The sequence below is a fragment of the Salmo salar genome, chromosome 04, assembly GCF_965601325.2.
Source record: "Salmo salar chromosome 04, fSalSal1, whole genome shotgun sequence".
Taxonomy (NCBI): Eukaryota; Metazoa; Chordata; class Actinopteri; order Salmoniformes; family Salmonidae; genus Salmo; species Salmo salar.
This window is the reverse complement of record NC_138294.1, coordinates 21330449-21355635: the sequence shown is the minus strand read 5'-3', so window position 1 is coordinate 21355635 and position 25187 is coordinate 21330449. Positions and strand designations below refer to the sequence as shown.

Genomic DNA, 25187 nt, shown 5'->3' with positions numbered 1-25187 from the left:
GAATGACAGGTGAACTAGCATCATCACTATGGGCGGCTGTCTGGGTATCTATGGGCAAATAGCGGTGCTCTGGATGTCGTTTTTAAAAATGTTTTATGGATAACAGCTTCCCCAATACGCACAAGAGAACACTGTGACCACTCACTCCGTTAGACTACAATTCTTTGTTCGGGTCGCAGTGGTTTTACTCAGACATTGTGGTGAGGAGAGAAACTTTTGTTGCGGTCTGTCAACTCCACTCAGTTGTTCTCAATTCCGGGGCACCATCTCCATTTGTGATACCGCTTTTGCCAGACAATTCAGTTCCTGTTGTTGACATTCGTGTCGGGCTACCGTCGGTGCGGACAAGGTAGGGAGCTATAGCCTAACTACCCCTCATTCTACAAAATTACATTAACACAAACACAGTTGTAGAAAGTTATACTCTGTGGCCGGCGTAGGACTACTTCGGGTTTTCTCAACTCGTAAAGACCCAATTTTACGCACCAGCCGAGACTGTTTACAAGGCAAATTCATTTCCCACCTCAGTCAATACTTTTTTTAATAACACGTTTCTAATTGGCCGGAAATTACCAGGCGCCGCAGTGTTCTCATCTCCTATGGCTGAAGGCAGAAGAGAAGAGGAGGAGTTGAGGGATATACGGAACCGAAATCAAGCAACAGGTATGTCCACTTGCCAACAATCTATCGTAAAGGTCAACCTCTTGTAATTTTGATACAGCGTCTCCTGAAGTAGGCTACATGTGTTTGACACTTTGGGGCAATATCATTTCAAAACGTGGGCTTTTACCTTTTTAACCTATGAACATAACAACTTGGAACAGTGTTCCATCATGAAACATATGGTTAAGTGTGTAGGAAATGATACAATTTAGCTGAAAATTGAATTCATATAAATTATTGTTGTTGTGAAGAAAATGTTATGCAATTCTACAAATTGTTCCATTCCATTGAGATGAGATCTTTTTTGTTGCAGTTTTGAAGCTAATTTCCAGAAATTCTATGCATTTTGCCATGGCTAATGCTGCATTCCTCTGCTCAAACATAACAAAATCAATGGGCATGTGCCCTGAATGCCCAGTTGTTAAAATATTATATTCTCTCTGATTGTCTAGCTTTTATTTGATTGTTAGTTCTCAAATATTATATTATTCAAAAATATAAATAGTAAAATATATTTAGTTCTGTTCTGCACCATTACAGTATCCAGCTGCTATGGTTGACACAATGCTCTCACTGCTGCATTCAGTGAAAGTATACTTTTATACAGCAGCTGGTAGCAACTACCTGTGTGTATCAGATACAGCAGTCAGTAAACAGTGCTACAACCACAAGGAAAACCCTGAAACTCTGCCAGCCAGACAGGAAGGATGACACAACAAATTGTATATGTCCCGACACTTAAAATATTCCTCATCTCATGCCAGCCAAGCTGTGTCATTTAACTGTGTTGCTGGAAATGCATCTGGAAAACCACTGGCACTTGGCAGACAGGTTGATCCTGTTCATTTTGCCTCTGTATATTTTTGCTTTTGTCATTTTATTTCCTGATGAAATCACTTCTAAAATGTGTTCATATTCATATCTCTTATGCCACACAATCTTCATGTATATCAAGAGAAAGGGTTGTAAATGAATACATGTATGTAGGCTTTACCCTGGACTTCCTGACGGGCCGCCCCCATGTGGTAAGAGTAGGCAACAAGTCTGCCAAGGCTGATCCTTAACACTGGGGCCCCTCAGGGGTGCGTACTTAGTCCCCTCCTGTATTCCCTGTTCACCCACGACTGCGTGGCCAAACACGACTCCAACACCATCATTAAGTTTGCTGATGACACAACATTGGTAGGCCTGATCACTGACAACAATGAGGCGGCCTATAGGGATGAGGTCAGAGAACTGTCAGTGTGGTGCCAGGACAACAACCTCTCCCTCAATGTGAGCAAAAGAAAGGAGCTGATCGTGGACTACAGGAAAAGGCGGGCGGAACAGGCCCCTATTAACATTGACGGGGCAGTAGTGGAGCGGGTCGAGAGTTTCAAGTTCCTTGGTGTCCACATCACCAACAGACTATCATGGTCCAAACATACCAAGACAGTCGTGAAGACTGGCAACTACTCGGCATCTGACCGTAAGGCGCTACAGAGGGTAGTGCAAACGGCCTAGTACATCATAGTGTCAGAGGAAAGCCCATAAAATTGTCAGAGACTCCAGTCACCCAAGTTATAGACTGTTTTCTCTGCTACCGCACGGCAAGCGGTACCGGAGCGCCAAGTCTAGGACCAAAAGGCACCTCAACAGCTTCTACCCCCAAGCCATTAGGCTGCTGAACAATTCATAAAAATCACCACCAGACAATTTACATTGACCCCCCCCCCCCCCCCAGTGTAGGTAGGGGAGAATTAAGCAGCAACACCTGTTGAGCAAACACCTGACTTCCCAGTAAAGACACACCCCACCCAACACAAGCCTCCATGCCCAGTCTGTTAGTTCAGGCCTGGGTTAACTGCAGCTGTCTGTATGTGGAGATCAGACTGATCCTATGGGCAGGTGGGTTGACTGTGTAGAGAGTGATGGAACAGGAACTGTTGTCTTGTAACTTGATAATGGTGACAACTGCCAACTCTACTGCACATGTGTGTAGGCTAGCTAGGCTATATCATATGAAGTTATTTCTGTCACAAGCTGAGATTAGCCTATTCAGTATACAGTATATGCTTGTCACTTTTTAAGAGTAAAATACATTATCTCATATGACTCATATGCCATGCACCGTATGATGCCATATGTTATCATTGATGATTGCTTTGTGCATACTGTTCTTCATCGGCATTTTCAATTGGCCAAAGTTTAACCTCCTTGCATTGAGCAAGATCTCCGTTAGACTGTCATCTCCCCCAAACATCCATGGATGACTCCTCTTTGACATCACCTAATCATGTCTTGACATGAGTCATGTTAATCAGCTCCTGACACCGTGTTATTCAAAGGTGACATGATCATGTCCGTCTGTTTTTCATGCAAGGATAGAGCGCTACACATTCACAATGTTATGTTTTTATAGTTGTAGACATGTCTGTTCCACTTTGACTGTTTAATTTTCCAAGCAGAATGGATGTATGTATGTATGTATGTGTGTGTGTGTGTGTGTGTGTGTGTGTGTGTGTGTGTGTGTGTGTGTGTGTGTGTGTGTGTGTGTGTATATAACTTAGACCCCCTCATCTCTCTCTCTCTGTCTCTCTCTCACCCTCGGGTGGCTGTAGGACTATGGAGAAGGAGGAATTCATATTTTGTCTTCCTTTGAAGAATTGTGTGTCCTTTAGCTGAGGCTTATCACTTAATACAAATCCAACCATCATTAGTATTTGGCAATTAAACTGTCTATTTCCAAAAAGGCATATTAGATTTTAATTGACTCGCCCCATTTTTGTCCCGTTGTAAAATATTAGCTTCCCCGCTCGACGTCGACAAATTCATTACTTATCAATTTGACTCCACATGGAGGCAGCGTAATGACAGCTGTGAAATAACTCTTTTCTTTTGTGTGATGAAAAGACTCTCAAATATTAATGCGGAGCCTGTTTCCCTTGTAGCAAATGAGATGTACATATTAATGTACTGTAGTACCTCAACATAGAAAATAGATGTGCAGTGCACAAAAGCTGGTATTTCAATATCACCCAGAATGCTTCACTCTTTCTGGCAGATAGTTTATCATTGATTAAGGATAATACTGATAAATTGATGTTCAATAATTGACACAGTATATTTCTACTGGCTAGTCCAACTGACCTGTCTGGTGCATGGGTTTGACTTCCTACAGAACATCTCTCAAAACTGACCCACAATGGCTCTGGATTGGACACAGTTAATGTGCAGCTGTTGCGTTCACCCACCAACCCACTTACCCAGTCATTAACCCCCAGCCCACCCTAAATCATTTGAAACACTCCCTTTGAGAAAGTATAGGGAAGACTTTGATTCTACCCTATGATGACATCAGTGTCTGTTCTGCATGTGTGGGAAGTAGGATACAAGGATATGAAAACCCCTGGAAGTCTTATGGGGTTTTGGGAAGAAGCAGAGATTCCTGCGCTGAATAAATAAACCCAGAATCTGAGAGCTCACATTCCCTGAACATGCCATGTTACCGGGGTCGGGATATAGAGGAAGATGCTTCTTTGTGGACTGACAAGGGATGGGAACTAGCCCCTTGTCTCCACACAGCTGTGCCTTCGTAGCCTAGCCCCACCCTCCATGGGATGTAACCTTACTTCTGACCTTTCTGATTTGATTTAGGCCCAGGACTTCAAACCAATCAAATCAAATTTATTTATATAGCCCTTCTTACATCAGCTTATATATCAAAGTGCTGTACAGAAACCCAGCCTAAAACCCCAAACAGCAAGCAATGCAGGTGTAGAAGCACGGTGGCTAGGAAATAGGAAGAAACCTAGAGAGGAACCAGGCTATGAGGGGTGGCCAGTCCTCTTCTGGCTGTGCCGGGTGGAGATTATAACAGAACATGGCCAAGATGTTCAAATGTTCATAAATGACCAGCCTGGTCAAATAATAGTAATCACAGTGAACAGGTCAGGGTTTCATAGCCGCAGGCAGAACAGTTGAAACTGGAGCAGCAGCACCGCCGGGTGGACTGGGGACAACAAGGAGTCATCATGCCAGGTAGTCCTGAGGCATGGTCCTAGGGCTCAGGTCCTCCGAGAGAGAGAGATAATTAGAGAGAGCATACTTAAATTCACACAGGACACCGGATAAGACAGGAGAAATACTCCAGATATAACAGACTGACCCTAGCCCCCCGACACAAACTACTGCAGCATAAATACTGGAGGCTGAGACAGGAGGGGTCAGGAGACACTGTGGCCCCATCCGATGATACCCCCGGACAGGGCCAAACAGGTAGGATATAACCCTACCCACTTTGCCAAAGCACAGCCCCCACACCACTAGAGGGATATCTTCAACCACCAACTTACCATCCTGAGACAAGGCCGAATATAGCCCACAAAGATCTCCGCCACGGCACAACCCAAGGGGGGGCACCAACCCAGACAGGAAGACCACGTCAGTGACTCAACCCACTCAAGTGACGCACCCCTCCTAGGGACGGCATGGAAGAGCACCAGTAAGCCAGTGACTCTGCCCCTGTAATAGGGTTAGAGGCAGAGAATCCCCGTGGAGAGAGGGGAACCGGCTAGGCAGAGACAGCAAGGGCGGTTCGTTGCTCCAGTGCCTTTCCGTTCACCTTCACACTCCTGGGTCAGACTACACTCAATCACAGGACCTACTGAAGAGATGAGTCTTCAATAAAGACTTAAAGGTTGAGGCTGAGTCTGCGTCTCTCACATGGGTAGGCAGACCATTCCATAAAAATGGAGCTCTATAGGAGAAAGCCCTGCCTCCAGCCGTTTGCTTAGAAATTCTAGGGACAATTAGGAGCCCTGCGTCTTGTGACCGTAGCGTACGTGTAGGTATGTATGGCAGGACCAAATCGGAACGATAGGTAGGAGCAAGCCCATGTAATGCTTTGTAGGTTAGCAGTAAAACCTTGAAATCAGCCCTTGCCTTAACAGGAAGCCAGTGTAGGGAGGCTAGCACTGGAGTAATATGATAATTCTTTTTGGTTCTAGTCAGGATTCTAGCAGCCGTATTTAGCACTAACTGAAGTTTATTTAGTGCTTTATCCGGGTAGCCGGAAAGTAGAGCATTGCAGTAGTCTAACCTAGAAGTAACAAAAGCATGGATACATTTTTCTGCATCAATTTTGGACAGAAAATTTCGGATTTTTGCAATGTTACGCAGATGGAAAAAGCTGTCCTTGAAACAATCTTGATATGTTCGTCAAAAGAGAGATCAGGGTCCAGAGTAACGCCGAGGTCCTTCACAGTTTTATTTGAGACGACTGTACAACCATCAAGATTAATTGTCAGATTCAACAGAAGATCTCTTTGTTTCTTGGGACCTAGAACAAGCATCTCTGTTTTGTCCGAGTTTAAAAGTAGAAAGTTTGCAGCCATCCACTTCCTTATGTCTGAAACACAGGCTTCCAGCGAGGGCAATTTTGGGGCTTCACCATGTTTCATTGAAATGTACAGCTGTGTGTCATCCGCCTAGCAGTGAAAGTTAACATTATGTTTTCTAATGACATCCCCAAGAGGTAAAATATATAGTGAAAACAATAGTGGTCCTAAAACGGAACCTTGAGGAACACCAAAATTGACAGTTGATTTGTCAGAGGACAAACCATTCACAGAGACAAACTAATATCTTTCCGACAGATAAGATCTAAACCAGGCCAGAACTTGTCCGTGTAGACCAATTTGGGTTTCCAATCTCACCAAAAGAATGTGGTGATCGACGGTATCAAAAGCAGCACTAAGGTCTAGGAGCACGAGGACAGATGCAGAGCCTCGGTCTGACACCATTAAAAGGTAATTTACCACCTTCACAAGTGCAGTCTCTCTTGTCTTCAGGAAGGCAGTGAGTTGCTGCACAACAGCTTTATCTAACATTTTTGAGAGGAATGGGAGATTCGATATAGGCCGATAGTTTTTTTTAAATATTTTCTGGGTCAAGGTTTGGCTTTTTCAAGAGAGGCTTTATTACTGCCACTTTTAGTGAGTTTGGTACACATCCGGTGGATAGAGAGCCATTTATTATGTTTAACATAGGAGGGCCAAGCACAGGAAGCAGCTCTTTCAGTAGTTTAGTTGGAATAGGGTCCATATGCAGCTTGAAGGTTTAGAGGCCATGATTATTTTCATCATTGTGTCAAGAGATATAGTACTAAAACACTTGAGTGTCTCTCTTGATCCTAGGTCCTGGCAGAGTTGTGCAGACTCAGGACAACTGAGCTTTGGAGGAATACGCAGATTTAAAGAGGAGTCCATAATTTGCTTTCTAATGATCATGATCTTTTCCTCAAAGAAGTTCATGAATTTATTACTGCTGAAGTGAAAGCCATCCTCTCTTGTTTTTTTGCTTCTTTTTGGTGTTAATGATATTTTTTTCATATTCAATAGGCTATTAATCTAATCTTATACTTTTTATTTATTCATTTATTGTGTCTTTGTCCATAACCTGTCATGGGATATTTACTATTAGAAGCCCTCCATAAAAGCCCTCCGAAGGAGGAGTCCATGACCTTGCAAATGTCTCTCTCCCACCACTCAGAGAAAGAGGGTTGAGCCTCTTCACTAAGCCAGCAATAAGAAGTATCTAATGAAAGTACTTCTATGGATGGAGTGCTTTTATGCCTGGTTTCTACAGCTATATCTTATCTAAAAGTGAAAGTGTGTTTCATAATGGTCGCACGACCTGCTGAGTGACTGCTAGGAAAGAGGATATGTTATGGCTCAGTTGGTAGAGAATGGCGCTTGCAACACCAGGGTTGTGGGTTCGACTCCCACGGGCGGAACAGTACGAAAAAGTATGTACTCACTACCGTAAGTCGCTTTGGATAAGAACGTCTGCTAAATGACTAAAATGATGTGGCGCTATGTCCGGATGTACTATCTATGATGGATTGGAATAGAGTAACAGTTGACTCCACCTTCTAATCCAGCAAAACATAGTCCCACAGTATGCCAAGGTTTTTAATATGTAGCCTACTTCCTAACACTAACGTAGACCGATGACCAAATAATAGAGCTATGCATGTTTCCAGAGCAGGGAGTGGTGCTACAATAGGGAAATACAAGGATCTGGCCAACAGAGATGTAGCGTCAGAATGGGTGTGCCCACCATTAACACCCTGCCAATAGGGAAGACGGACAGAAAGACACACAGTATTGTGCTCTCTCTGACACAGGAAGAGAACATGTTGATTTGATTTTGTTAGATAAACACAGGTGTTGGGCTGGAACAAACCCAGAACAACCCCTATAATAACATAAATATGCACTCAGTGACCTAGTTCAGTTGGTAACAAGCAAGGCCAGAAGAAATCCTGGCATATTTGTATTTTGTGTGAACGGTGCCTTTTAAGATCAGAGCAGAGGGTCATTTTTTTTTTGTAGTGTTCCATCGACCTTTTTCAGTAGAGCAGGAGAGTGACAGTAGAGTGGTACTTCCTGAATGGCCACATTCCATTTGATCACATTGGCCAAGTCAACACACCAGCCAGTAGGGAGAGAGAGAGACCCCTCCCTTTCTCTGTTGTTGTTCATGGTCATGGAGTTTGTTTCTTTACACAGTAACACACAGCATGGAAAAGTAGGGAGGGACTTGAAGGAAATAATACACACCATTTTGGGGGACATTTGTGAAATCTGTTTAAAACGTTAACAGGTAGGAGCATCTCTTGTTGCTATGTTTCGCTGTGAGATTATGTTGTCAGTACAATTCACAGTAGGTTATAGACAATACTTTCAGCAGGGATTGCACTGTATTCCAACTGACAGCTCGGTAACATGTAAATGAAGCGCATGTTGAATATTGAATATCCACTAGATATTGAATCCTATTCATTGTTCCATTGCACTTGCCTTTGACCAGTGTGTGTATGGCATTGTATCTACCGGTATGTAAATGTCAAACGATTTTCTCTTGGAAAACCTCTCTTCATTCTGTCTTTGTCACTGTAACTGAGGCAGGTAAACAATCTCTCACAGACCAAAGTGCAAAGAAATGTGTGAAAATGTCTCTGAGGATTTGATTCACTAACAAACTGTTACTTCCTTTTTTGTTTCATAGAGAGGTAAAAATTTTACATTTACATTTGAGTCATTTAGCAGACACCCCTTTCCAGAGATATTTACAGTTAGTGCGCTCATCTTAAGATAGCTAGGTGGGACAGCCACATAGCACAGGCATAGAAAGTACATTTTTCCTCAATAAAGTAGCTTTCAGTAGAGTCCGTAACATACGTTTGAGGCAGTGGCATATGGCAGATAGCAAGTGTGGTGTTAGACATTGTAACAGTATTATACTGGTTGTAAGAATGAGCCGATGGCGTCAGGTCTTTAGCAGGATGCGAACAAAAATGAGCATCAAAATATTAAGATGGCTTAATGCATGATTTTTAACACAAAGGGATCCTAATAACCTCATATGACCTACTTGTCTGATTTATTTTAGTTCCTATGGCACAAAGGCCTCATACACTCATATACTCTAGTATAGTCAAATGAATGTAAATGTTAGCTTAGCTGCTGTGGACCACTAACCACTAGCCAGTCCATCATATCTTAAAGCTAATGACATAACTTTGGAATGATATCTGTTGAGTATCTTTTGCGAAGATTTCATATATGGAAATAAGACATGACACATTTATGACAACTTATGACACAGTTATGACACCTGTACAGCATGTCCTGGGCGAATGCTTGCTCCATCTGAAATGTGGTTTGTCTAGAAGGGATACAGCTTTTGTCAACATTTATTTTTCATAGCAGGTTTAGGAGAACCTGCACAGCAGGTTAGGAAATGAACGTAGTAGGTTAGGGGAACTAGGTTAAGGTTGGGAAAGGGTTAGGGTTAGTTCAAATGCAAAACAATTCCACTTTTAACGTCAATTTGATAAAAGCTGTATCCCATCTAGATGTGACCCTGAAATGTCAGGTGTCCAGAATAAGCCATTGAATGTGTGAATGAGGGAGAGCCATTCTTTCCATACATATTGCTCATGGTCCCCTATTTACATATGATTTTCTTTGAGATTGTAGCTATACAGATCATGGTTCAGATATAATGTCTGGTTTGATGAAATAAAGACGAGAGCATTAACAAAATTATTTGTGTTTAAACATTTTTTTTTAGATGCTTTTGATATTTGCATGTCAATGTCATTCTTTGTAACTGGTTGATCAAGAACAGACTAGAATGTTGAGCCAGCTGAATGTAGTTATTCAAGTTTTTGATGAACGCAAGAAGTGATGCAAAGTCCATAGTTATTTTGTTCACTTGTCCTGTGTCGTCGTACCTGCAGCTTGCTTTGTTTGTGTACAAAATGAGGGCATTTTCTTAGTTAGAAATTGATCTTTCAAATGTGACCGTTAAAAATAAAACGCTGGTTACTTTTCTTTTCAGATCGAACAGAGAGGAATAAGTCTGAGGCTCTTCATTCCAGGTAAGTTATCCATATCATTGAATTTACATATGGGGCATTTTCAATATGTCTATCTTGCTCAATACAGAGAAGGAACCGTGTTAATATTGTGATAATGTTGCGTGCTCCAGAATAAACCCTGGGTTGTTCCAGCTCTACCTAGACACCTCTGTTGCTCCACGGCTCTGTCAGGACTGCAGTGGCCAGAACACTGTCTCTTTAACAGGCAGTTCTGCTGAGGGAGAGTTGTGAATGGTGCAGGGTAGCAAACAATGCGCTGATCCATCCTCTTTGACGGACGGTTGGACACTGTGTCCACTGTGTCCGAAGATCAGAGCTTTTTGAATGGGGGACAAAACCACACTGACTCAGTTGTTGACGCCCCCAGAGCCAAGTTGGTTGCCATCCAGGGTTAGGGTCAATTCCATTTCAGTTCAGTAAACTGACTCCAACCCTGTAACCTTTCTTTCACAATATGGTATACCCTACCTAGATAACTCATTAAAACTCAGCACCTTTTCAATGTCTTCCAATCCAAGGTATTGACACAGAAGGAGGTTGGTGGGAGGAGCTATAGGAGGATGGGCTCATTGTAACTGCTGGAATGGAATAAATAGAACGGAGTGAAACATAGTTTCCAGATGTTTGATGTGTTTGATACATCAATTTATTCCATTCCAGCCATTACAATGAGCCCATCCTCCTATAGCTCCTCCCACCAGCCTCCTCTGTTAAAGTACAGCAAACGTCAACGTGTTCCAATACAAACCTTTTTTTTGTTGATCAACTATTGGACGTTTAACCTCCCTGTTGTTCTATTTGTTTACGGGCTTAGCTAATCGTCCTAATTATCCACGTAGTGCTATGGTGGGAGAGGCAGGGGGGAGTGTTCCTGTCTTCCTCTCCAGATGGTTTACATCACATCTCCAGTTCCGTTAATGAGCAGGATGTGTTGAAGGTCCTGGGCCTATGGGGGTCTGGTCTGGATCCTGTTCATTAAGCACCATACGCAAACAGAAACCTGGAGGGACCACCTGGGATTGTCCAATAAGACATTTTTTGTTTTCTGTCGCAAAAATGTTTTTAAAACGTATTCCATTGTGTGCCCTAATGAACATGACCCCGTTCCGTTGAGACTGTGTAGTTGGCCCTTCTGGGAACATATTCTGGCACAGCCTGGGAGGGGTGCGGAGTCAGCTCCAACACTACACTAGTCAGGAAGTCAGATCAGACCTAGGAATACAGATCAGCAAGAGGGGTCGTTATATTGCAGAAGTGCACTTTTGGACGCCCCCTGGGCTTGGTAGATGTATGTGGTGGCCAGAGGAGGTGTTAGACTTGGGCTATTTCTGAGTCATTGTTACAGTAACAGATGGACGATGCCTAAGGATATTCAGTGGATTGGATCTGCGTCCTGCTGCGTTTTAAGGGTTTTCTGGAGAGGGATTGTGGAAAGTTGCAAGCGGGGTTGAACTCTTCAAAGGGCTTGCTTTTTAATGATTGTCCTCTTTCTTGTGCCTGCGTCTCTGGTACTTGTCCCATTCTCACTCTGATTACTGGCGTATAACAGGCGCATGTACCGGAGGTAGGCTCTTCTTTTGGTTGCAGTATGCAGCGGTAGCTGTGTTGTGTGGATTGGAGTTGACGATAGAGTGGGATAGAGGATGTGGCCGTCACAGTGGTAACTGCAGTGCAGAGAGGACCACTGCAGCTAAAGAGGTTTGATGCAACTATCAACACTGTTGTTATCATCCTTTGGTGTTACTCTGCACTTATTCAGCTCTTTTAGAGGTAAAGGGGTATATATTATCTCTTTTACTTTATCATATAATGAAGTCTAGGATACCTATGGATGACAATTAAATGTTTTCAAATGTCAGGATTATTTGCTGAGATTGTAATTTATTTTTGTTGAGAATTCCTCTGTCCTGGTTCAAGCCTATAAAGGTGGCTAGTTGGCTTGTGGATAATTAGCACTGTCTGTCCAGTGTAGTAATCCGGTGGAGTCTGACTGTTGCCAGCATTATACTTTGCTTTCTCAGGTTGTATAAATGTAAGAAATCTTATTTTCCAGTCAAACTCTCCTCAATGGTAACTCTTCTCTCTTCCAGCCAAGGACCTCTGTCCTCAATACGAGCTGCCATTAAGCGAAGTGAGTTGCTCATTGTTGAGTTTGTCCATTATTTGGTATATTCTCATACAATATAAAAGTATCTAGCATGATTAAAGTCTGTATGTAGCAGAGGAGGCTGGTGGGAGGAACTATAGGAGGATGGGCTCATTGTAATGGCTAGAATGGAATGAATGGAACGGAGTCAAACGTATGGTTTCCATGCATTGATGTGTTTGACTCTGCTCCATATATTCCATTCCAATGAGCCCGCACTCCTATAGCTCCTCCCACCAGCCTCCTCTGGTATATAGCTATTGTACATGATTGAATCCCCCAAGTGTTTTTTTAATGTCTCTTTCAATTCATTACATATCAGATTGAAAGAGATTAATTTCATATCATTTTCTCCCACAGCGAGAACCAGCACCCAAAGTGAACAGACCAGAGACAGAAGGTAAAGTAAACAGAGGAGTTTCATAATACTTCATAGTCTCTGTAGCTCTCTGATTGAATACAGTTCTACTCTCATTATTCCAAAAATCAAACACCAAATGCTTCAAGGTAAAGTGCACCATGGCAAAGAACTTGTGCTCTACAGTGAAATCCACATTTTTCATTTGAAACAAACTGATATTAATGTTGACTTACAGTCCTTGACTCAACTGGTGAATAACCATTTAAAGAAAGTAATATGGTCTATAAAATGGCATATTAACAAAAAACAAAATCATGGCCACATATGGTGTTAAAAAAGCTATATATTGATTTATGACAAATGATACATAAGGCTTTCTACATAAGGCTTTCTGTCAACATAAGACAAGTGTCAACAGTCTGTTGCATGTCATGTTTGGTTGAGGTAGTCTACTGTATTGTGCGTAATGGACTTGTTTGTCTTTCAGACGTCCAGAGATCACCATCTTGTCAGCCGAGCCGCTCACTGCCAACGGCTGGTTCCCAGGGGCTTCTGGGGGATTTACGGCAGCCCCGCCTCCCTCACAGCCCATCTGGGGAGGGTGCATCCAATCAGATACCCAGGTACCGTTTATTTAACTAACATCAGCCTCTAATACTAGGGGAGACAGCAGGCTGTGTGTTCTTGGCCTGTTCAGTTTGGGTGTGTTCTGCATGGATTTTAACTTTGGATTTTGTTTGATCCACCTTACCATGTTCCTGTGTCTTTCACAGTTTTCAGTGTAATGTTTGAGATGATGAACTACTTTCGAAGCAAACATATCATTTAGCAGTGAAACAAGCACGGCAGGTTCAGCATGTTGTACTACTATAGGACGTCAATGTAGGACGGTAGCAAGCTTGCATGTAGAATACAAGTTATAATAATCACACCGCTACACATTAGCTTGGTCAACGTGTGTGTGTGCCTTCTCTCTCGTGTCTTAGCCACCACCATCCTATGACCAGGTGATCAAGGAGAAGACCCAGGAGACCGTTGTCACGCCGACCGCCGCCCCCCGGAGATCCACGACCATCGCCACGCAGACCGACCCTGTGGAGGACGACACCGCCGCTGGCCCAGAATGCACTGCATCCTCACTGCCAATCGAGAAGAGACAGTCTACAGGTGAGGCTTGTGAGAATGAGAATGATGATTACAGATGGGTTAGCTGACAACATCATGAAAACTCTATAGTTGGTAAATATCATATACTTGTATTACCACGACTAAAACAATGTAACGTCACTTTTTAGTCAAAGTTTTCATGTGTGGTGTGAGTATAGGCTAAGTGTATTGTTTATAATCTCTTCCTTCTCAGTGAAAATAAAGCCAAAAAAGCCACCAAGGCTATACTTACCCAAGCCTTTACAAAGTGACTCTACCACTGCAACAGCTGTATCTGATTCTGGTCTTATCCAAGTAGACGCCACAGCCACTAACACTAAGAACCAAACTGACCCCAAGTCAGCCGCAGCCCAACCCAGCCCAACAGATTCCAGCTGTGCAATCCCAAACACCCGGTCTCTCTCTCCATCTGTTTCTGTACAATGGGATGGGCCAATAAAACCTTCCGAACCCAGCACTATCACTACGTTCTTAGAACCTACAGTCCCCTCCTCAACAGTCCCAGTAGCCACTGAACGTCCCATCCCGCTTCCTCGTTCCAAATCCTGCAAACAGACAATCACAGAGGAGGTCAAAGTTCAGACTCTGGTCAGGCTCAGTGACAGTGGTTCCAGCTCTGTAGATGACACAGCAGTCGAGGCTCCTCCCTCGGGGAAGTACCTACAGGAACTATTAGATGTGTTTTGTCCTGAGGACCAATACGACCAGAACATTAGTGACGCTAGTGACAATCAGACTCCAACTGACGGGAGCGACCAAAGCGAGGAAGGTGACGAGGACGGTGACATGGCCGCCCTTCACAGCCAACGTAACATCCGGGCCCGGATCCAAGCCTTTGAGAGCCAGGAAGGCGATAGAGAACCAGAGTTCAAACAACCAGAGCCTCTACCCAGGAACGCGCACCTCAAACCCCCTGTGATTTCAGCCAAACCAGCCCCAGCCCTTGCCCCCAAGCCCTCAATCAAGAAGCCCAGTAATGGCAATAACTACCAGGGGGCGATCTCCATTATCTCCACTCCCTTTATTCCTTCCATCCCAACCCCGGCACCCAGACCCGTGCTCCACAGAAAACCCAGTATAGTCCCAGAACCCAAGGAACCAGAACCAGAACCAGAGGCTCCACCCCCTGCCAAGACAGCCATCCTTTCCCGGTCGCGGCTCTCCATAGCAGCCAGAGCCAAGAACCTTTTCCCCCAAGAGGAGGATGAACCCAGGTTGGTACCTCCTATCTCTCCAGAGAAACCTCGCAAGGAGCCGCTGGGCCTCAACCTCAACAACCACAACTCAGTCTCCATCACCACCACAGAGGCAGTGAATGAATACATGGACAACCCCATGAGTAAGTACAGCAGCATGCATTTCACCACTGACTTAATTGGTTAACTTAGTAGTATAAGTGTTCTAAGTATAGTTAAAACACATATAAGCTAATTTATAACCTCTTTATCGACACTACTTTACAAAAAACGTCACTAGCCTGCAGTTATTTTAATTAATTGTTTTATTTCACCTTTATTTAACCAGGTAGGCCAGTTGAGAACAAGTTCTCATTTACAACTGCGACCTGGCCAAGATAAAGCAAAGCAGTGCAACACAAACAACAACACAGAGTTACACATGGGATAAACAAACGTACAGTCACTAACACAATAGAAAAATCAATGTGCAGTGTGTGCAAATATAGTGAGGTAATGTAATAAATAGGCCATAGTGGCAAAATAATTACAATTTAGCATTAACACTGGAGTGATAGATGTGCAGATGATGATGTGCAAGTAGAGATTGGTGTAAAGAGCAAAAATAAATAACAATATGGGGATGAGGTAGTTGGGTGGGCTATTTACAGATGGGCTGTGTACAGGTGCAGTGATTGGTAAGCTGCTCTGACAGCTGATGATTAAAATTAGTGAGGGAGATATAAGTCTCCAGCTTCAGTGATTTTTGCAATTCGTTCCAGTCATTGGCAGCAGAGAAAGTAGGAGTTGGCTTTGGGGATGACCAGTGAAATATACCTGCTGGAGCACGTGCTATGGGTGGGTGTTGCTATGGTGACCAGTGAGCTGAGATAAGGCGAGGCTTTACCTAGCAAAGACTTGTAGATGACCTGGAGCCAGTGGGTTTGGCGACGAATATGAAGCGAGGGCCAACCAACTAGAGCATACAGGTCGCAGTGGTGGGTAGCATATGGGGCTTTGGTGACAAAACGGATGGCACTGTGATTGACTACATCTAATTTGATGCGTAGAGTGTTGGAGGCTATTTTGTAAATGACATCGCCGAAGTCAAGGATCGGTAGGATAGTCAGTTTTACGAGGGTATGTTTAGCAGCATGAGTGAAGGAGGCTTTGTTGCGAAATAGGAAGTCGATTATAGATTTAATTTTGGATTGGACATGCTTAATGTGAGTCTGGACGGAGAGTTTACAGTCTAACCAGACACCTAGGTATTTGTAGTTGTCCACATATTCTAGGTCAGAACCGTCGTAGTGAAGCTAGTCGGGCGAGCGGGTGCGGGCAGCGATCGGTTGAAAAGCATGCATTTAGTTTTACTAGCATTTAAGAGCAGTTAGAGGCCACGGAAGGAGTGTTGTATGGCATTGAAGCTCGTCTGGAGGTTTGTTAACACAGCTTCCAAAGAACGGCCAGAAGTATACAGAATGGTGTCGTCTGCGTAGAGGTGGATCAGAGAATCACCAGCAGCAAGAGCGACATCATTGATATATACAGAGAAAAGAGTTGGCCAGAGAATTGAACATTGTGGTACCCCCATAGGGACTGACAGAGGTCCGGACAACAGGCCCTCCAATTTGACACACTGAACTCGATCTAAGTAGTTGGTGAACCAGGCGAGGCAGTCATTTGAGAAACCAAGGCTATTGAGTCTGCCGATAAGAATGCAGTGATTGACAGAGTCGAAAGCCTTGGCCAGGTCGATGAAGACGGCTGCACAGTACTGTCTTTTATCAATGGCGGTTATAATATCGTTTAGGACCTTGAGCGTGGCTGAGGTGCACCCATGACCAGCTCGGAAACCAGATTGCATAGCGGAGAAGGTACGGTGGGATTCGAAATGGTCGGTGATCTGTTTAACTTGGCTTTCGAAAACTTTAGAATAGATATAGGATAGATATAGGTCTATAACAGTTTGGTCTAGAGTGTCTCCCCCTTTGAAGAGGGGGATGACCGCGGCAGCTTTCCAATCTTCAGGGATCTCAGACGATACGAAAGAGAGGTTGAACAGGCTAGTAATAGGGGTTGCAACAATTGCGGCGGATAATTTTAGAAAGAGAGGGTCCAGATTGGCATTAAAGGTTTTAAACATTGCTTAGAATTTGTCATATAGTCCTAATGCAGGACCTATATGTTGACAAATATTGATGAGTCAACACTGGCCGTCTCTATCTCTGTCTCTCTCCAGACTATATCCCAGTGAACCCTGTGGGTAGTGATGTGGGCGACGGCTCCTTCCGCAGACAGAGTGTAACCAGAAGACCCACCACCATTAGAGTGCCCAGTAAAGGAAAACGTGAGTCTAGTCCACCTGCTCTACTCTCTGAGTAGTGAGTTATGTGGCATACTCCATATCCACACATGTATGACCTTATATAAAGGCCCTCTGATCTCCATCTGGGTCTACCCAAAATAAAACGTTTTGACATAACCTAATGATGGATTAGATGCTGCCATTTTCTCAAACAAACTGTAGGTGTGGATGTTAGAATGTGTGTGTCTGTGCTTTGGTGTCTTAGTGAGTGTGTACAGTCGACTCCTGATAAGTGAGTCAGTTAATCCGAATTTCAATACTTTATTTACTTCGACATGTAGTTTGAGTATGTGCATTTTCCATCTCAGAGTGTTCATTCATGGCAACACCAAGCCAGTGAATTAGCGCAAAAATACAATGATCCCAAACCTTTGCATGGATTAAAAGTTGACTGTATGGTTTGTACAGTTTACAGTACAGTGTATCCAGTCTAAAAGTTGTCGGTTTTCTCCCTCAGTGTTCGATGGGACTTTGGACAACCCTCCTCCTCTCCCTGCACAGAAGCCTGTAGGGTCACTGCCATCCCCCGTGACCCGTAAACAAAGCATCTCAACCCGCTTCCCCTTCCAGGTAAGTGCTACCACCTTCCTTCTTCATATACTTCTCCAATAGAAGCACTATTGATCTACAGTAGGCTACCTATCTTCTCTTCGACTACTAGAAAACAGGAAATACAAGAGATTACTGACATAGTTCTTCCTCCACACCGCCATAATACTGCACTCTCTCTGGGGAAGCCAGAGTCAGTCAATAGCTCCCGACCCGGCTTGGCTATGACATAACCGGGCTTTTGTGCAGCAAGAAGCCTTAGCTAAAAGGACATAAAAAGACAAGTCAAAGTGCTACTTTGTATTTTTCTTCACGATTATCTAGTGTCAGTTCATTCATGGTGGCTTGAAAACCAGCCCCGTCAGAAGCAGTGCTAAACTAGCCTGACAAACCAGCCTTTTACCTGGCCACCGCCAACATTCACCTCCACCTGTGGTTCTCAACCGCAGACCACACAAAGGGGCCAGTGTAGTGTAAACAATGACTGACTAGTACTGTACAGCTAGCTGTTAGCAGTGGCTAAGGAAGGGCACATTGAGGAGTCATTCACTTGGTTGCTATGGTTGCCCTAGTTGCTGAGCGCTGCAAAGGTAGTAGGCGTAGTAAGTCTGTTTCGTTCAGGGGAGGTCATTCAATCCCATGTGGTGTTAAATGTGATCTGGGAGAGATTAGAGAAGTACCCTGGTTGTCATCAATTCACATCTGTTTCTAGACTGCCACGTTGCTTCTTTGAACATAATAGTAACAACCTTTTTTTCTGTTGATTTGAACTGTAGGAGTCCTTTGATTCTGAGCCCATACCGGGCCTCCCTCCTCGGTCAGTAACATCACATCGTGGGTCATTTTAGGGGATAAAAAGGGGTAAAGATCCATTGATAACATATTAGATACAGTCCTAGACACATGGCTTTAATTAACTTCATACTGCTGTTGATCTCTTCCAGGCCTGGTGGAGCTAAGGTCCTCCCTCCTCGCCCACCTCCAGCAAAAGTAGGCCCAGGAAGGCCACCCCCGCCCCGGATAAATGGTCCACGTCAATCCCTCTCCACCCGTAGAGCACCAGTGTCATCAGCAGCTCCATCACCCAAGCAGCCCCAGGCTCAGAAGCCCAAGAAGAAGGGACCTGTGCTTCCCCCCAGGCCCAACCCTGGCCACCGTCTCTACAACCAATACACGGTGAGAGCTTAGAGTTTCCACCCCGCTCTGCTGCAGCCCCCAAGGCAGCCTGCTCTGCTGCAGCCCCCAAGGCAGCCTGCTCTGTTGCTGCCCCCAAGGCAGCCTGCTCTGTTGCTGCCCCCAAGGCAGCCTGCTCTGTTGCTGCCCCCGAGGCAGCCTGCTCTGTTGCTGCCCCCGAGGCAGCCTGCTCTGTTGCTGCCCCCGAGGCAGCCTGCTCTGTTGCTGCCCCCGAGGCAGCCTGCTCTGTTGCTGCCCCCGAGGCAGCCTGCTCTGCCCCCGAGGCAGCCTGCTCTGCCCCCGAGGCAGCCTGCTCTGCCCCCGAGGCAGCCTGCTCTGCCCCTAGGCAGCCTGCTCTGCCCCCGAGGCAGCCTGCTCTGCCCCTGCTGCCCCCGAGGCAGATCCATGGTGGATTTCAGTGGAACTGTTGTGTACTGTAGTTGTGGCAAGTGTCACATAGTAAGCCTGTGAATGTTTTCTGAATGTTTTCTTTGTCATGTGTGTTTGTCTAGCTTGGACTTCCCCACGGGATAGCAGAGTTTGACTACAGTGGGAGAGACACAGGGGAACTCTCATTCCAGGTAAATCACTGTCTGCATGTTTTGGAGGTTTTGCTTCTAGCAACAACAAGAACATGATATGAGAAAATGTTAATGACTACTGTATTTAAACCTGACTTGATCACTAGTTTTATGGATTTACTTATTTCACCTTACTGTTTTGTAATAATTTTTTTCTTTAAGGAAAAGACAATTTTGTAGAAATTAATATCAAATGCTTCTTGATTTTCTCCCACAGAAAAATGAGTTGCTGCTGCTGATTGAGCAGCTCGACCACAAGACCTTTGAATGTCAAGTGGGAGACACCCGGGGCCGAGTCCAGAAGTCTCACATGAAAGTCATCACTCCTCTCTCCAGTGCCCCAACTAAACCAGCTCTGTCACAGGTAATGTCTTCAACCATTTACAATGAGCTGTCAATCAAAACATGTCTGCCCTCTTACTTTCCAGGCAACTTGGCTACCCCCTATTTTGTTTGGCTACCCCCTATTTTGTTTGGCTACCCCTTATTTTGTTTGGCTGCCCCCTATTTTCTTTGGCTACCCCCTATTTTGTTAGGCTACCCGCTATTTTGTTTGGCTACCCGCTATTTTGTTTGGCTACCCCCTATTTTGTTTGGCTACCCCCTATTTTGTTTGGCTACCCCCTATTTTGTTTGGCTACCCGCTATTTTGTTTGGCTACCCGCTATTTTGTTTGGCTACCTCCTATTTAGTTTGACTAGCCTATCTAGCACCAATTGGTTTTTATTTCTTTGTAGCCACATAGGAACTTTCATTGCGAACTTGGAGTATTTTTTGGGTTTAGTTTGGTCTCTAAATCCCTCTTTTGTACGTGTTTCTGTAAATTCCACATATACCTGGATGTGTTTTCTCTTCTTACAGGGTGACAGCACAGTTGGGTCTCGTAGAGGCAGCTGTGGTCTTCAGGTGCAGGTCCTCCATGACTTCACCCCAGGTACAGAACAGTACCTGCTCTGGCACGCTGACCACCACAACACACAACCTAACAAGTCTCCTATGTCTTATAGTAACAAACACATTGGCTATTGGACTGTACACCTTACAATATTTTAAGTCATTTATTAGATTTTAATCATGTCAAATAAATTCCAATATGGCTGGCATGCTTTTACAGCTGTTTTGAGTTCCCCCAAACATGTCCACGCCAAGTAAAGTAACTTTTAGAATCTAGACGAGGCTCACAAAAAAAGTGTTTACAGATTTGAATCACCTCAAATCATTTGCAATATGTCTGGCATGTTTTTATTGCTTAGTTCTGTGTTTCCCTCAGCAATTGATATCCACAAAGTAGAGTTCATGCTAGAGTTTGTGTTGTCAGCAGTGGGATTTGATTGACATGTGTTGTATCCTATCCAGAGGGTCCAGGGGAGCTGGGTCTGAGGGAGGGGGATGTGGTGAACAATGTGGAGCAGGTGGACAGTGAGTGGTACCGCGGCTCCTGTAGAGGCTCCTCTGGCTTCTTCCCTGTCAACTACGTCAAAGTTATGGTAAGACTTCAGTCAATGTTTCAGCTATAGAGATAGGGCTGGTTTCCAAGACTCAGATTAAGCCTACTCCTGTACGAAAAACTGTTCAATAAATAGTATTTTCAAAGTCTTTTGTGTGAGAAACCAGCCCATAAAATGGTTTATAGGATGTATACAAATGAGTCCAGCTATTTAATGTGTTTTGATTATGATTTTTTTTCTCTATTTAGTCAAATGCACCAACACCAACCAACGCAAAGAAGGCAAGGCCCCCCCCTGCAACAGTCAGTGGACCGAGGTGTGTGGCGCGGTTCGACTTCGAGGGTGAGCAGAGTGACGAGCTAACCTTTTCTGAGGGAGACGTGATTCAGCTAAAGGAGTACATGGAAGAGGAGTGGGCGAGGGGACAGATAGGGGCCCGCATTGGAATCTTCCCCATCAACTTTGTGGATATCATAGAAGATCTTCCTCCTCTGCCACAACCACAACGACAGGGATCATTCCCCACCAAGATGGCACTACCTGGTAGGACTTTTAATTCAAGGCCCACTTCTTAGCTTGAAATGGAATGTACTGTATATTAAATGACTTATCACAGACTGGGCCTTCAAATCATTAAGGAACCTCGGCTTGAGATGTGTGTCCCTATCTTGACATTGTAAACATAATCAGAGAATTGGAGACATTGGAATTTTCCCACAGAAGTTCATGTTGTCCTGGCATACTGTATTTGAGGTCATAGCGTAAGGTCAAAGGTGGCCAGGCCACAAACAGAGTGAAATATTTATTCTTGGCACGGGGGATTTTAGCTGTATCGTCACGTATCCTGTACCCCTATTGCGGTTTGTCCACCAGTACAAAAGGTTTCTCTAGAACTAGTCTACAGTGAACTGCCTCCATCTCTCTCGTAATGTGTAGGCGGATACTTCCCTCTGCGGAATGTATGGAATCTGTGCAACATGTTTATGTTTAAGTCAGGAGCTCTGTGTAAGCCCCTGTACTAAGACCTTTTTATTAATACGGTACAGCTCACTCTGTGTGCTACATGTCCTTCTCCCTGGCTCTAGCAGTGTACTAGTGTACGCCCACACACTCATTCCCCATTCAGTTTTATGTTCAGCAACTGTCAACACAATATGCTTTCTATCTGAATACCGCTACTGCATTTCTCAGGCATGGTTTCTTCAACCAAGACCCAAGAGGCTGCCAAACCCATACAGGTATGGTTCATGTGGTACTGTTACCAGTCTTTACAACATAACACAAACGAAGGTCACGATACAGGTGTATGTGTGTCAGTGTTTGGCCTGAGCTGTAGTCTGGGGTAGCCTAATGACCTCTGTGTGTATATCCAATGATTAATGATTAGAGCTTGTGTATGAGACCGTGAGTATGAGAGTGTCCACTAACATGTATATCCCTGTCTATAGTCTGGTTCGTCAGGAGTGGAGTGGGCCGTGGCTCTGTATGACTTTGTAGGCCAGACAGAAGAGGAACTGTCCTTCCAACAGGGAGACCGTATCCGGGTCACACAGCATGTAGATGCCGAGTGGTGCTCTGGAAGGCTTAATGGTAGAGAAGGATTCTTCCCCACAGCCTTCGTAGAGACCAGCTCAGGTAATAATAGGGTATTCTTATGGCGCCATCTTGTGGTAGGAGGTGAATTTATCTGCTTGAAATATAAAGCTAGGAGTTTTTTATTTTTATACTTAAAATATTTATACTTTTGGTTTAATTAAATTCAAATAACTTTGCCGGGGTGATGATTGACACATGACAAAAAACAACTACTGATACATTCAACGCAAAACCCACAGTTTGAATAGGCCTATATACCAGAGGCTGGTGGGAGGAGCTATAGGAGGACGGGCTCATTGTAAAGACTGGAATGGAATTAATGAAACAGAGTCAAACATGTGGTTTCTGTATATTTGATACCGTTCCATTAATTCCATTCCAGGCTTTAAAATGAGCCAATCCTCTTATAGCTCCCCCCACCAGCCACCTCTGAAACATACAGATATTCCTGGTCTACTCATAGGGCAGCATAGTAGGACATTTACTATGAATAAACTCTCATTATAAGGACATTTAAGGTACTGATGATTCCCTTTGTCTCTGTCCAGGCAACTCTCCGGTGTTGGACAGACAGCAGAGTGTGACTAATGGGGAAGGAAGCAGGGGGAAAGCGATGTTTGACTTCACAGCTGAATGTGATGAGGAGCTCTCACTGAAGGTATTTCTACTGTTAACATTCAATAGTTAATTACAACAAAAGAGTTAACATTGTTTGTTACAATCAACAGTCATATATATATATATATACTACAGGTACTAGGCCTACAGTATAACTTTCCTTTCTCTTGCTATAGGCGGGGGATATCATCACCAACTTGGAGTCCATTGACGATGAGTGGTTCTTGGGAGAGTTGAGGGGGAAGCGAGCGTTGGTGCCTAAAAATTATATGCAAGTGCTGGCATGAGTAATCTACCCTTAACAAAGACACTGGGGTGTGTCTGTGGTTTCATCACGACTAATGTCTTTTGAACTATGGAAATATGAGAACCTGAAAGATGAGAGGAAATTGAATATTCCAAAGTGCCTTTTTGCCCCCACTGGACTGCAGTAGTTCTCTGCTTTGAAGCTTAAAACTAGATTGTCCGGTCAATCTCCCACAGAAAGCTATTGGGTGTCTTTTTGAATGCAACATTGTTTTTTTTAATAGTATTTATAAATGTGAATGTATCACTTTATTTGGATAGTCCATCTGTATGTGGTCATACTATCTGAGGATAAGCAACTGCTTGCGAAGGTTACGGTAAGGTCTGTTAGGATAAGGGTTAAGGTTAGGGCTAGTTGAAATGTTACTGATAGTCCATCTGTAGATGCTCTACAGAATATCCAAATAAAGTTTTACCTGTGAAAGTAATGAAATAACTTTGTATGACGATGCATCTGAGAATTGCTGGCTGTAACTGAATTGAACAGGCATTCATATGAAGTTCCTGCCACAAAACCCTTACCAGCTTTGTTCTAATCCAGATATGCAGTATTTAACGTGATGTTGACTACACCATTGCACATTAAATATAGCCGTTGTAGTACAATATTTCCTCAAACTATGAATTGTGGTTCTTACAATACTGCATGTATGTAGCCCGCTGAAAGCCTTTTCTGGTGGCTAATTGTGCTCAAATGCTCAGCTGGTTCATGAAATAAAGATATTTAAAAAATGAAGGACAGTTCTCCTTAACAGGGTCATTCATAACTTTGAGGAAAGTGTCAAAAGGTTTGACTTTTAGAAAAACATATTGGTCAAACTTAGGCATTGATTTTTTTTTTTTTTAGATGTATAATCCTCACAGGGTGGAAATGTGGATCGTAAATTAGCCATAGATCTGAGCGAGCAAGAGTACGGTAGTGTATTGGTGAACACTTGAACAGGATTTTAACTTTTCTCAAACATATTTTGGTAATTATCCAAATTAGCCTAACAGGGTGGGGTAGACATTTTATTTAGCTTTGCACCATTGTTTTCCCACCAAATAAATTGACATTTCCTGAATGTGTCATTGTACGAAGGGGTTTTCTTAAATGGAGAATTACAACAAACGGGGTGGAAAGTGATCAGGGACAAAGTCAGTTTTTTTTTTTAAGATAATGAAAGAAAATATTTTATGCCTTATATTTCTCAGAAGTTGATTACACCCGGGGACATGGCAAAACAAACATCCACTGAAAGGTGTTAAAGCCATAAAATTCCCTTTCAAGATGTTTAAAGCAAAGGATACCTGGCCTTTTGGGATCTACATTTTACACCAAGATTTTTCCTGAGGACAGAAAAGGCACCACATAGGAATGACCCAATAGCACATGAGGCCCAATTAATCAAGAGAAGTTGGCTTGTTTTTACATTTTACCTCCATATGGCAGTCAATTAAATTAACCTATATTGCAATATGATGTAATTGAGCACCTTGAAACTTAATTTGAGCATGAGTGCCATGGTAACATCACAGCATAAATGCTACCTGTAAAGTGTTGGTCCCATGAGCTGAAATAAGATCCACAAAATATTTACATCCCTATTAGTGTGCACTTCTCCTT

The 25187-nt window shown here is 43.7% G+C and overlaps 1 protein-coding gene across 1 annotated transcript; it reads left to right on the top strand.

The window, feature by feature from the left end:
- Window positions 1-24317, top strand: LOC106602396 (SH3 domain-containing protein 19). Its single transcript, XM_045716600.2, has 21 exons — window positions 1-349; window positions 577-663; window positions 10054-10093; window positions 12184-12224; window positions 12600-12639; window positions 13088-13223; window positions 13587-13767; window positions 13961-15106; window positions 17185-17292; window positions 17768-17880; window positions 18636-18676; window positions 18804-19035; window positions 19545-19613; window positions 19831-19977; window positions 20475-20547; window positions 20970-21100; window positions 21310-21604; window positions 22253-22299; window positions 22510-22696; window positions 23206-23315; window positions 23452-24317. Exons 2-21 carry the CDS (start codon window positions 600-602, stop codon window positions 23560-23562), a joined length of 3312 nt encoding a protein of 1103 aa, XP_045572556.2. The 5' UTR covers window positions 1-349; window positions 577-599; the 3' UTR covers window positions 23563-24317.
- Window positions 24318-25187: the final 870 nt, after the last annotated feature.

What these genes read in the sequence shown, in the direction of transcription:
- LOC106602396 (XM_045716600.2), top strand. Translation starts at nt 600, where the DNA reads ATGGCTGAAGGCAGAAGAGAAGAGGAGGAGTTGAGGGATATACGGAAC. An exon ending in CTAAACCAGCTCTGTCACAG is followed by an intron (nt 19,978 to 20,474) that starts GTAATGTCTTCA and finishes CTCTTCTTACAG; the next exon opens with GGTGACAGCACAGTTGGGTC. An exon ending in TCAACTACGTCAAAGTTATG is followed by an intron (nt 21,101 to 21,309) that starts GTAAGACTTCAG and finishes TTCTCTATTTAG; the next exon opens with TCAAATGCACCAACACCAAC.